The 13479-nt window shown below is 36.3% G+C and overlaps 1 protein-coding gene across 8 annotated transcripts in view; it reads right to left on the minus strand.

Annotated features, from left to right (window-relative positions):
* The window catches only part of OPCML (opioid binding protein/cell adhesion molecule like), a 1299542-nt gene that overhangs the window by 116398 nt on the left and 1169665 nt on the right, over positions 1 to 13479 (minus strand). For all 8 annotated transcript variants that reach the window (XM_081036598.1, XM_081036600.1, XM_081036599.1 and 5 more), the window contains one exon: positions 7074 to 7199. In XM_081036598.1, the coding sequence (XP_080892724.1) occupies positions 7074 to 7199 (126 nt within the window). The remainder of the gene's footprint in view (positions 1 to 7073; positions 7200 to 13479) is intronic.

The raw sequence follows: 13479 nt of genomic DNA on the forward strand, positions 1-13479 counted from the left end.
TGTGTGTAAAGGCTATTAAACAAGTGTCATGACCTCTAGAAAATCCATATAAATATATACTTTACAAAAACCACATTATCTGCTACTGAAAATAAATGAAACAAAACTTTTTATATCTAAAGCTAAAGGATAAATATAATTAAGTGCTCAGTGGTTTGCATGTCGATTGCTAAATCCCTGAATGTGTGTTTACATAGCACTTTTCTTTGAGATGCTCACAGTACTTTATAATTATGATCCGTTAAAAAGCTCCCACTTTCTTCAGAAGTGAGGCAGAAGTCATATGAGAATGCCTAATTCTGGAAATCCTGGCACATTTGTCAACATTGCAAAGGAAACTGAAGGTCATGAGGTCTCCAGCTGTATAACCAGTATGGAGATCAGAAATGCTGGGGAGTCTTCAGATTCATATCTGGAATCTTAGTGAGTTTTTTTCAAAACTTTCATTCTATTTTCATAAGAAGGACTTGTTTTTAGTTTGTTTGTGAAAAAACAAAGTTACATCAAAGGGGTTTTCAGGAAAGGGGTTTTCAGGAAAGCGGTAATGATGGGAATATTTACACCATGGAAATTGGCAAATGCTGCCAGGGCTCCCTTTCCTTTCTTCCCCTTAGCCTCAATCAGTTTTAAACATTTACAGTGCACCATAAACCCTTCATTTTCCAACTACCTATCATTTCAGGTATATATCATATTTTTATATTTTGAGTTCTATTTCCCCCTTTATTATGCCTATTTACCTTTTTTATTTCAGAGATTACTCATAGTTTCTTATTCATAAAATCTTACCATTAACCCCGAATAGCCAAAGCAATCCTATGAAAAAAGAACAATGCTGGAGGTTTCACACTCCCTGACTTCAGCTCGTACTACAGGGCAATAATAATCAAAACAGTATGGTATTGGCAGAAAAACAGTCACACAGACCAATTGAATAGAAGTGAGAACCCAGAAATAAACCCACATAAATGTGGACAGATAATTTTTGACAAAGAAGCCATAAACATACAAGGAACAAAAGACAGCTTCTTCAATAAATGGTGCTGGCAAAATTGGAAAGCTACGTGCAAAAGAATGAAACTAGACTGTGATCTGTCACCATGTACCAATATTAACTCAAAATGGATCAAAGACTTAAGCATAAGACCTGAAGCAATAAACTGCATAGAAGAAAACATAGGTACTAAACTTATGGACCTTGGGTTCAAAGAGCATTTCATGAATTTGACTTCAAAGGCAAGGGAAGTAAAAGTTAAAATAAATCAATGGGACTATATTAAATTAAAAAGCTTCTGCACAGAAAAAAAAATCGACAAAATAAAGAGACTACCAACTGAATGAGACAAGATTTTTTTGCAAACAATGCCTCCGATAAGGGTCTAATATCCAAAATATATAAAGAACTCATAGAACTCAACAACAAAGAAAAACAAACAATCCAATTAAAAAATGGGCAGAGGAACTGAAGAGACATTTCTCCAAAGAGAGCATATAAATGGCCAATAGACAATATGAATAAATGTTCAACATAACTAATTATCATAGAAATACAATTAAAAAACACAATGAGATATCACCTCACCCCAGTCAGAATGGCTATCATCATCAAGACAAATAGTAACAAGTGTTGGAGAGGCTGTGGAGAAAAAGGAACCCTCATACACTGTTGGTGGGAATGCAGACTGGTGCAGCCGCTATGGAAGGCAGTATGAAGGTTCCTCAAAAAATTACGAATAGAATTACCATATGACCCAGCAATCCCTCTCCTGGGTATCTACCCAATAAATCTGAAAACATTTATCCATAAAGACACGTGTGCTCCAATGTTCATTGCAGCTTTATTTACGGTGGCCAAGAATTGGAAATAACCAAAGTGCCCTTCAATAGATGAATGGATAAAGAATTTGTGGTATATATACACAATGGGATACTATTCTGCCCCAAGAAAAGGTAACTAGTACCATTTGCAACAATGTGGATGGATCTTGAGATCATAATGCTAAGCAAAATAAGTGAGACAGAAAAAGCAGAGAACCATATGATTTCACTGATATGCAGTATATAAAACTGAAAACAACAAAAGAAGACAAACAAATGAAGAAACAAAAACTCATAGACATAGACAATAGTTTAGGGGTTACCAGAGAGGGGGTGGTAGATGAGAGTAAAGAGGATCCAATATATGGTGATGGAAGGAGAACTGACTCTGGGTGGTGAACACACAATGGGATTTATAGATGATGTATTACAGAATTGTACACCTGAAATCTATGTAACTTTACTAACAATTGTCACCCCAATAAACTTTAATTAAAAAAAGCTTAGCATTATGATACCCTGCTGTGATAATGGATTTATTAACTCAGTGTTTTTTACATTTTTTCTATAATTTCTAGGGATTGATGGCACATGTTTGGTCTATTTTTCTTTAAACATACACTTTACCATTATTCTTAATATTTAATAATCTGCTCACTAAAATATAATTTTTCTAAGTAAATGGTTTGTTTCTTCATTTCCTTTATATAGAGCCCCAGATTTAAACAACGGTTTTCAAATATTGCATTAGCATTTTGGGACACAGCTGTCCAGTGTAGCTAAGTTCTCTAATGTAATCCCATTGGAATTTCAAAAAAAATGTCATTGCAACTTTTATTTCTTATTCTTGCATGCTGGACTAACCAGTAAATTGTTCTAAAAATGCTGTTTGATGTTCAAGTTTTATTGTCTGCTCTTCTAAATCTTTAACACAACTTACCAAAGCCTTCTGAACTCCAAGTGAGAAGAAATAGTCTTCTAAAAATAAATACTGGTAGTTACTCACAGACGCAGCTTATTAAAAAACTTGGGAACCAATGCTTTGGGTTTAAATGTTTAAATGTTGTTGAGGGGTGGTGAGACAATAGGATAAATGAAAGACAGCAAAGCGAAAAACAGGACTATGAAAAATCAAAAGGCAAGAAAAGTAAAGCACAGCCTGGGAGATTTAAAGAGGAAAGGGATAATTTAAATTTAGGGTATACTGAGCTTTTATTGAGGCTGAATTGCAACTGTTACATTCTATGAAAGATGGGGAATATGGACAAATCTCTTATTTAAAAAGGGAAATTTTACCAATGTAGCATTATAAAAAAGTGTTCAAAACATTTACACGATGTCAAATGCTTTTCAAAAGATTTCTAGACTTAGAAAACTATATATTTAGAATTAAATAAATTCATTCTGGGATCATAAGCATTTATAAAGACATCTGACTTTACCAAATGCACACAAATTGGTCTGAAGGTTAGACATATTTTTGTGTATAATGTAAATGCAAATTCTCCCTGACTTTAAGCAAAATTTCCATGTGGTTTATGTGTTTGGGAACAGGCACTATTGCTGTGCTTATATTAAAGTTGAGCTTTGTGATGTCCCTTATGTATGCTTTAATATTCGTATTAATACTACTTTATAATATTGACATTTGGGTTTCAGTATATGAGGTCTTTATACAAAGAATACTTGGTGGCTTTATTAACCTTTTCTTCTCCTATAATGAGGGAAGGGCTGAAATATGTATTCTCGGTTTACATGAAGGAAATGAAATAGTGAAAGTTTACATGATGCTCCTAGCAGTGAATGCACTTTCTCATTGGTAAGTACTACTAATATAATTTTTGTTCCAAATTAGGGGGAAAATTTCAGTCTTTATTTGCAACATATCCATATTCATATTTTCCACATTTTGTTGAGATTTAATTAACATACAAAAATGTACCTATTTTTATTGTTTGATTAGTTTTGATTATTTAAACACCAACATCACCACCACCCCACTCAAGACATAAAACATTTCCATCACCCCCTAAAATTTCCTTGTGTCCCTTTGCAGTCAATTTTCCAAAAACCTATCCTAGGTAACCACTGACTTGACTGTAGTAGTCATTATAGTTTTCTGTGTTGTAGGATTTCATAAAAGTGAAATCATACATGTTTTTTCTTGTTTTGTTTTGTTTGCATCTCACTTCTTTTGCTCCACATAGTGTTTTGAGATACAACTATCCATGTTATCAATGGCTTGATCCTTTTAATTGCTGAGAAGTCATCTGTAAGAATATATAAAAATGTATTTATCTAGTGACCGTTTTACATGTCATATCTGGTTTGAGGCCATTATAAATGAAGTCGCTATATTTGTGTACAATATATATTTGTGAACTTTTGTTTTCATTTATGCTTATTAAATACCTAGGTTTGGAATTGCTGAGTCACATGCTAAGCGTATGTTTAACTTCATCATGAAGTGCCAAACTTTTTTTCTGTAGGGTTTATACCATGTTGCAGTCTTAGAGTTGATTTATGAGTTTCAGTTACTCCATGCCCTCATCAACACTTGATATTGCAGTCTTTTTTTTGTCAGCCTAGCAGTTATATAGAGGTACATCATTAGAGTTTGATTTTCATTTACATGATAAATACTCTGAATGTGTTTTCATGTGCTTATTTTCCATTCACATATCTTCTTTTGTAAATTGTACAAACATTTTCTTCATTTCAAGGGGGGGGTTGTTAAAAATTATGTTGTAAGAATTCTTCATGTAGCCCAGGTGTAAATTCTTTATCAGATATAAGTATAGCAAATGTTTTCTCCCAATCTGTGGCTGTCTTTTCATTTATTCTTTTTTGTTTACTTTATTTATTTTATCTTTATTACATTTATGGCTATGACTTTGGTTAGTAAAATTATGCAGGGTTCAAGTGTACAATTCTATAATCTATGTTTTGCATTTTGTGTTCACCATCCAGAGTCTATTCTCCTTCCATCACCATATACTTGACCCCCTTTACCCTCTTCTACCATTGCCCCCACCCTCTGATAGTCATTAAACTGTTGTCTGTGCCTATGAGTTTTTGTTTCTTTGCTTGTCTTATTAGCTTGTTGCTTTCAGTTTTGTATACCACATGTAAGTAAAATCATATGGTTCTAGACTTCTTCTGTCTGACTTATTTAGCTTAGCATGATAATCTTAAGATCCATTTATATTGTTGCAAAAGGAAGTATTTCATCTTTTTTTATAGTTGAGTAATATACCTTTGTATATATGTACCACATCTTCTCTATCCAATCATTGAAAAAAGACATTTTGGGTGTTTCCCTGTCTTGGCCACCATGAGTAATGCTGCAATGAATATAGGTATATATAGATATATATGTATATGTATATGTATATCTATCTATCTATCTATCTATCTATCTATCTATCTATCTATCTATCTATCTATCATCTATCTATATATCTTTATGGATGTTTTCAGATTTTTTGAGTAGATACCCAGAAGAGTGATTGCTGGGTCCTATGGTAATTCTATTCTTAGATTTTTGAGGAAATGCCATACTGTTTTTTCATAGCAGCTGTACCAATTTATATTCCCACCAGCTGTTTATGAGGGTTCCCTTTTCTCCTCAACCTCTCCAACACTTGGTATTACTCGTCTTGTTGATAATAACCATTCTAATACACGTGAGGTGGTTTTGATTTGCATTTCTCTTATAGCTAGTGAAGTTGAACACTTATTCTTAACGGTGTTTTTCATTTTGATGAAGCTTGTTATGGATTGAATTGTATCCCCCCCAAAGAAGATACCTTGAAGTTCTAACTCTCAGTGTCTCAGAACGTGGCCTTGTTTAGAAATAGGGTCTTTGGAGAGGTAATCAAGTTACGATGAGGTCATTACTGTGGGCCCTCATCCACTATGTTTGGTGCCCTTATACAAAGAAACAAATGATAGAGAGATGCGCACAGGGAGAAGGCCATGTGAGGATGAGACAGAGGTCAGCGTGATACATCTACGTGCCCTAACACACCACGGATTGCCAGCAAACCACCAGAAGCCAGGGAGGAGGCAAGGAGCAGACTCTCCCTCACAGCTCTCAGAAGGAACCAGCCCTGCCTACACCTTCATCATGGACATGTGGCCTCCTGGACTATGACAAAATACATTTCTGTTGTTTAAGCCATGTAGTTTGTGGTACTTTGTTATGGCAGCTGTAGAAAAAGAATACAAAGCCAAATTTATCCATTTTTTTTTCTGTCATACATAGAGCCTTCTGTCTATCTCAAGGTTACTAAGATTTATTTCTATGTTTCCTTTAGATCTACATTATTTTTACATCACATACAGACATAGTCCACACATTTTCCTATTCACTGGGTTTCATGCTTGTGTTTTCTAATGCCTGAGGCAGCACTAGTTTCTTGCATAATTTCTAGAATTAATCATAATTTCTAGTAACTGTACATACTGGGATGCCAAAAAAATGTATACATGTGACTTGTATCCATCTTTTGTTATCGGTATATATTATTACAATTTTAATATAGTTTTCCTTTCTTAAAATGTGTATACATGTTTTTGGCACCCTCTGTATATCAAGTAATTCTGTGCTTATTGCTTCAAGTTCAACTTGGGTCGGTTTTATTTCCAAGGGGATAAGGCCCCATGTCCTTTTGTTCCCCTTCCTGTTACGTTTGATATGATCACACCAATTAGTGGGGCCCAGCATAGGCATGCCCAGGTTCACACCACCATTTCTATCATCCTTCTTCATCTCAAGATGAACTATTTATGTACAAGTCAAACAGATGAGGCTCTGTGTAAATGTCCTGACAGCACTGAACAAGGGGATCCTTTTTTCCCTGACTACATAATAACACCAACATTTTCAATGGATATTCTAGTGTTCAAGAACTCTACTATAAGAAAGGACAAACCACCAAGTAACCCACACATCTCTACCTTGAGAAATTACTATCTTAGTTGGGTATTATTTTTATGGCATCTCTGTTCTTCATAGTTTGGAAAACAGAAGTATACTAAGTTCATAAGGAGGACTGAAAAAACAATTCGTAAAGTTTTTCTACAAATCCTTTTTTGAGAATGCAATACTTAGTGACTGATGCATGTGGCTTTTGCTTACACGACTGTGTTATAATACAGCATTGTTTTCTGATTCCTGAAGTTCTGTTGTACATTAGAATCAAGTTTTCAATATGGTAACTCTAAAAACTTCCTACAGGTAAACATCTTACCCTTGACAGACAGGTGTCTCCAGGTTACAGTTGGCTCTGGTCTGCCAATAGCTAGACACAGCAGGGTCACACTGCTTCCCTCATTCACAGTGATGTCTGAGGAGATATTCATGATCTGGGGAGGAACTGTAAAGAAACAGAGGAGAAAAGAAATACATGAGGATGATTCTTTGCACTCAGAAGGAGATTTTCGCCTTTAAATATTCGTGTGGCATGTTTTTATAATGAGTATTTTCTCCATAATCATTTTCAGATTTCTTGAGTTGCCAAGGATGTGGCCAACATTTACAGTGCACTTATGTCTTACAGCAGGAGGCAGGTATGTGTGTTGTTTGGGAAGGAAACACAGGAACTGAAGGGGAGGGCATTAATGCTTGTTGTCTGAAAAGTCAAACCAAAAGGAAACTAGTTACAAAGTTTTCTAAGAGTTCCTATCTGTCCACATGCTCATGCCTTCTAGTGGAATTGCTGGCTTAAGCAGATAGCCATGAGTAGCCCCCCATTAAGCCCTTTTTTCCAGTAAAGACAACTACACAACGTTAGTTACCATTTTCTTACCAGAGCTGTTCAAATTCTTTGACCTTGCATGGATTATTCCATTCTGCAACTCTTTCCTTCACATTTCCTTACCTGAAAATTCCTGGTCATTCTTTGAAACATATCCTTTAAAACTCAGCAAAATTTTTCCTGACTTGCCCAGTCAGAGTTAGTTGCTACTCTTACTATAAGACTGTATTATAAAACATAGTTTTAATGGCATCAGGTCCCAGTGGTTAATAATAAGGCTCTGGAACTCAACTCCTCACCTGCTGAATGATCTGGGGCAATGTTACTGCCTTCACCTCTTCAAGCTTTGTTTTCCTCACCTGTGAAATATGGATGATAGTAGTAGCTAAACTCATTGTGTTGTGAGGTTTAAATAAAACAATGGTTTAGCAGAGTGCCTGATACAAAGGAAGCACTCAATAAATGTTAGCTACTAAGATGACAAGCGTGATAAGGATGACAACAGCAACAATAACATCTTTCACAATAAATTGTGTCCTCTCGTGGTCCAAGTCCATGTCCACTTATCTTTAGTATTGCAAAGGTTGAAATGATCCATGGTCTTGCTGTCTACCTTGTCCTATCTCCAGGTCTGATTCTTAACTAAATCCAAAACTCAGTACTGAAAAATACTTTGATTCCCTCTCAACTCTTATTTCCCATCACCATTGTCCTGGTTGAGTTTCCCACCAATTGGCACATGGACAATGACAAGAGTCTGCCACTTGGAACTTCCCAAATGATTTCTTTCCAATTTTGGATCCCTCTAACTTATACTCTCCATGTGGCCAGAGGGATCTTTTCAGGCAATAGTCGAATTAAACAGCTCCCTACTTACTAACTTAGCTCACCATAGCCCATCAATCTTAATACAGCCTTTCTTGTATAACCAGCCTAAACCCTCTGCAGCCTAACCTCCAGCTCACTGACAAGCCTCACGTCCAGGCACAGGCCTTACTAACACAGCACAATGCAGACACTGGACGCTACTCTCCCTAGAACATATCAAGGCATATGCACTTCTGCCGTTTTGCTTTTCCTTGTCTTCGCTTCATTTCCTACCTGTAAAAGTATGACTCATATTTCAAGGGATATCAAAGGTCACCTCCCCTCTGTAGTTTTTCCTAACCGCTCCCCAAATCCTGAAAAGGGAATCACTCATCTCTCCCACTGCATTTTGTTCAATCTTCCCTCTGGGAAGGGACTGAGAATGTTGTATCACAGCTGATTGTTTTATGCCTGTCTACCTAGAGAGTGAAGTGCTTCAGGATAAGGTTGGAAGCACATGCATACCTATTTCCTCAGTGTCTGGCACAAGGCTTACAAGGATACATGCTTAATTCTTCTTGGAAAGAAAGATACAAAGAACAGATTGAACAAATGCAAAAACCCTTTCTTCTCAATTTTCTTTCAGATTCTCAAAATAAAAGGAAGGACAACAGAGAGAGGGGGCTCAAAGCTTACAGTTATGCTGATTTATTCAAGCTGCCAGTTTAATTATGAATTATTAATTACCATACAGGTAGAGTGCTAGTAAATTCCAAACCACCCTGAGTCAGTGGCAAAGAAGAATTATGGCCGATGCTTGATTCAGACAACTATGCAGCCTGGAGTTTTATGCTGCCGAGACCTTAGAGGTAAAGTCTTTTCAAGGAGAAGCCATAAGTAACATGTAGAACATTTGAGTTCTTAAGGGAATCCACATTAGCAAATAAATAAAAATTACCTAGCTTATAAATCTGCCACATTTTGGATTGTTTCTGCATTAGAATTTGCCTGGAAATTTCATTGCACATATTTTACCCAAATACATACTGGGAGAAAAATAGTGTACATTCTAACTACACTGTATTCTCTAGAGAAAACTGTACTACTTGTTTTTCAGTATATTCTAGCTTGTTAAAAAAATAATTCTGAGCTTAGAAATGTCAATACTTCTTTTTTCATTTTTATAAAGCAACAACTGCACTGCACCTTCCAAAATATTCTCAGAATTATGTCTGCTTTCGCTGGATGTATTAGGCCTTCTGAAGTTCCATTTCTCTAGACCCCAGTCTTCCAGGTGGTAAGGTAGGCACAGATGAGGAAGGGAGAGGGAAGGGGCAGTGGGTGTAGTGGGGTTAGTGAATGCTGATTTACTACATCTGAGTTATGATGCCCAGGAACAGATCCCTCAATACACCTCTCCCCCATCCATTTCAGAGCCATCAGTTCCAATATGTTATGTTTCACCTGATATTTTTGAGGGGTCCTGGATTAAGAGATATTTGTAAAATCTCAAGGATATTTAGCACAATTTCCTCATTCCCTGGGTGCTGGGTCAATGTCATCCATTAGAAGGGAGATTCCTGGAGTGGAATTGTGAAAGCTAATCCAAACGTCCGCAGCACGCCCAGGCAGTGCTTTCTGTCATCCTCTGCAAATCTAGTGTTCTCTGTCGTTTTCTCAAAGGAAGAAAGACAAAGTGGGTGGGTAGCCAGTAAAAAAGAAACTGAAATAAAAGAATTGGGAGCAAGGAACTTTCTTTCTGTTCTCAATTATGATGTTGTTATGATTAATACGTAATATGTAAATAATATGTATTACTTGTCAATATGTAACCTGATTGTTCCCAAATTGCTTACATACGCATCATCCCATGGTTTCCTCGTGAATTATGAGATAAACAGAACAAATATTCCCACTATTAAAAATGAAGAAACTGAGGCATGGGGAGAGTTAAGTAAATTGCTCAAAATTCCATGGTTAGTTAAATGGCAGAATTCTTTCCATTATATTGTGCTGCCTCTTCATTTAACCTCATATCAATACCCCCAAACACAATATTTACACCTGCACATTATGGTTCCTCAGCTTGGAATGCCTGTCCAGTGCATCTCCCCTCACAGCACTTTCCAAAATGAGCAAACCACCTAATTCCAATCCGCTTCCCAACATAATGCACGCCGCTGCGGCAGGGGTCCATCTTAGTCACCCTTGTTTCTCCAGGGCCATGCGTGTGACAAACATTGCTTGCCAAGGGAGGTGCACAATACCTTTAGTTGAATTTTAAATCTCAATTGAATTTGGCAATAATGATCCTCCCCTTGTTTTCATGATCACATTTTGAAGAAAGGAGCACTTGGAAATGACTTTAAATGCCTCTGCATATTTTGACAGGAAAACTTTGTTCAATTTGCATACACTTATCCATGGCAAACAAATAAAGGTATGTATGGTGTTTATGAATATACAGATTAACAAAAAAAATATAACAATCCTATCCGAAATGCCAAAATTACTAAAAGAATTCAATTAAAGGATTACAAATAGCACAATGGATTTTCAGTCACATCTGCAGACACTAGGGACCCCTAGCCTGCTGGTAGTACATGCATCTGGTTAGCTTTTCATTGACAGTGGTGGATTAATACAGGGCTTTCACACGGCTGTGCAGATTATTCAGTGCACAACTGCAACTACTTCAACTTGGCATTTTACAAGGACGGATAGATGGATAGACATGTAAGTATAGATATGGACATATATAGATATTGTCTGTCTCCCTATATACATGCATACACATACAGAAAGTGAGACGGACTTATTTTATCAGATTTCAATCAAGTATTTTGAGGAAGAGACAGATTTCCAAAGGTATCTTTGGGCTCTGGGTTACCATGAGGTATTTACAAATTCTCTCTTTACCCTCACTATCACCAGTTAATCTTAAACATCTCAATATGTCTCGAACCTGTCCCCCTTCCTCTCCAATGTCACTGCCTTTGGTTTAGTTGAGAAGCATATTTTCTCTTACTTGGAGTATAAGGAAAGTCTCTTCATTTCACAGTCTGCCGCCATTTTATAATCTAAATCTCATACACCTATCACCACTACCTCTTCAATATCTTGCTTCTGTCTAACACTCCCCAACATCTGCCCTTTGCTAAGACTGTAACGTCAAAATTTCTTAGCAGGATTTAAAAAACCATTCATAGTCTGACCATAGCCTGTTTGCCCCTCCTCTAACAAGTAGCCCCACATATCTCTCTGGGGCTATATTATGTTGTAATCTCTGTGCCTTTACACTTACAATTGCTTCTTCTTGGAAAACTCCCATTTCTGTGCTATATGAACTGTTCATCCTTTAACACTCAACTCAAATATGAGCTCCTTTATGATGCCTTAGTTCCTCTCTCTTCTGTTTCCAAAGCATTCTTCCTTATGTCTTTAGCATACCATTTATTTGCAACTGGTCTAGTCCATGGAAAGGAGCTGCTGCATTTATCGTTGTATTCCTATCATACAAAACAAAGCCTGACAAGTGGTAACATCCTTTCCGCTCTCTAAATGTAATGTATGAATGCATTGGTTTTTTTAATTGGGTACCTTATAATTTGTCAAGTGTTTTTCATCCTGAAAATCAGACGTTTGCCCTTTCCTCTTCTGAAATACTCTCCACCCTATTTTACTTAGATAATTTTCTTTTCCTGGTCTTGATTTTAATGTTTCTTCATCAGAGAAGTCTTTGCTAATGACCCCAGTACTCCCTCCCCCCATCCAGTTCAGGTCTTCTTATTAAAATCTCTCCTCAACCTTTAAGTTTTCATCAACAATACTTATATAGTTTTATGTTTTTGTATTCATTAGTTATTTGTTCAGTGTCTCTCTGGTTCTAAAATGTATGCTTTATCAACCACTATATTCCCAGTACTTAGAACTATGCTTGGTATATAATACACGCTTAATAAAATGTATTGAATGAAAAAATGCCTACTATGTACACTGTGTTATACGTTATTGTATAACTATTTTTACTTAAAGGTGACAATTAAGGATGATGATTGTTGGTACAGTTTCAGGTGTACAATTCTGTATTACATCATCTATATATCACATTGCGTGTTCACCACACAGGTCTCTTTCCATCACCATATATTTGATCCCTTTTATCCTCATCTACCATCCCCCTCCCTCCTTATTCTCTGGTGATCGCTAAACTATCGTCTATGTTTATGAGTTTTTGTTTCTTCATTTTATTTGTCTTGTTCTTTTGTTGTTTTCAGTTTTATATACCACATGTCAGTGAAATCATACAGTTCTCCACTTTTTCTGTCTGACTTATTTTATTTAGTATAATAATCTCAAGATCCATCCATGTTGTCGCAAATGGCACTATTTCATCTTTTCTTATGGCAGAATAGTATTCCGTTGTGTATATGTACCACAACTCCTTTATCCATTCATCTATTAAAGGCCACTTTGGTTGTCTCCTTGTCTTGGCCACCATAAATAAAGTTACAACGAACATCAGAAAACATATATCTTAATGGATAAATGTTTTCAGATTTTTTGGGTAGATACCCAGGAGAGGGATTGCTGGGTCATATGGTAATTTTATTCTTAATATTTTGAGGCACCTCCACACTGCCTTCCATAATGGCTGCACCAGTCTGCATTCCCATCAACAGTGTATGGGGGTTCCTTTTTCTCCACAGCCTCTCCAATACTTGGTATGATTTGCCTTATTGATGATAGCCATTCTGACTGGGGTGAGGTGATATCTCATTGTGGTTTTTATTTGCATTTCTTTGATGATTTGTGATGTTGAGCATTTTTTCATGTCTATTGTCCATTTGTGTGTCCTCTATGGAGAAATGTCTATTCAGGTCCTCTCCTCGTTTTTTAATTGGATTTTTTGTTTTTCTTGTTGTTGTTGAGGAGTTGTATGAGTTTCTTATATACTTTGGATATCAGCCCCTTATCAGAGGCACTGTTTGCAAAAATCTTCTATCATTTGTTTGGTTGCCTCTTTATTTTGTCAATAGTTTCTTTAGTTGTGCCGAAGATTTTTAGTTTGATGTAGTCCCATTCATTTACT

Source organism: Rhinolophus hipposideros (assembly GCF_964194185.1).
Source record: "Rhinolophus hipposideros genome assembly, chromosome: 24".
Classification (NCBI taxonomy): domain Eukaryota; kingdom Metazoa; phylum Chordata; class Mammalia; order Chiroptera; family Rhinolophidae; genus Rhinolophus; species Rhinolophus hipposideros.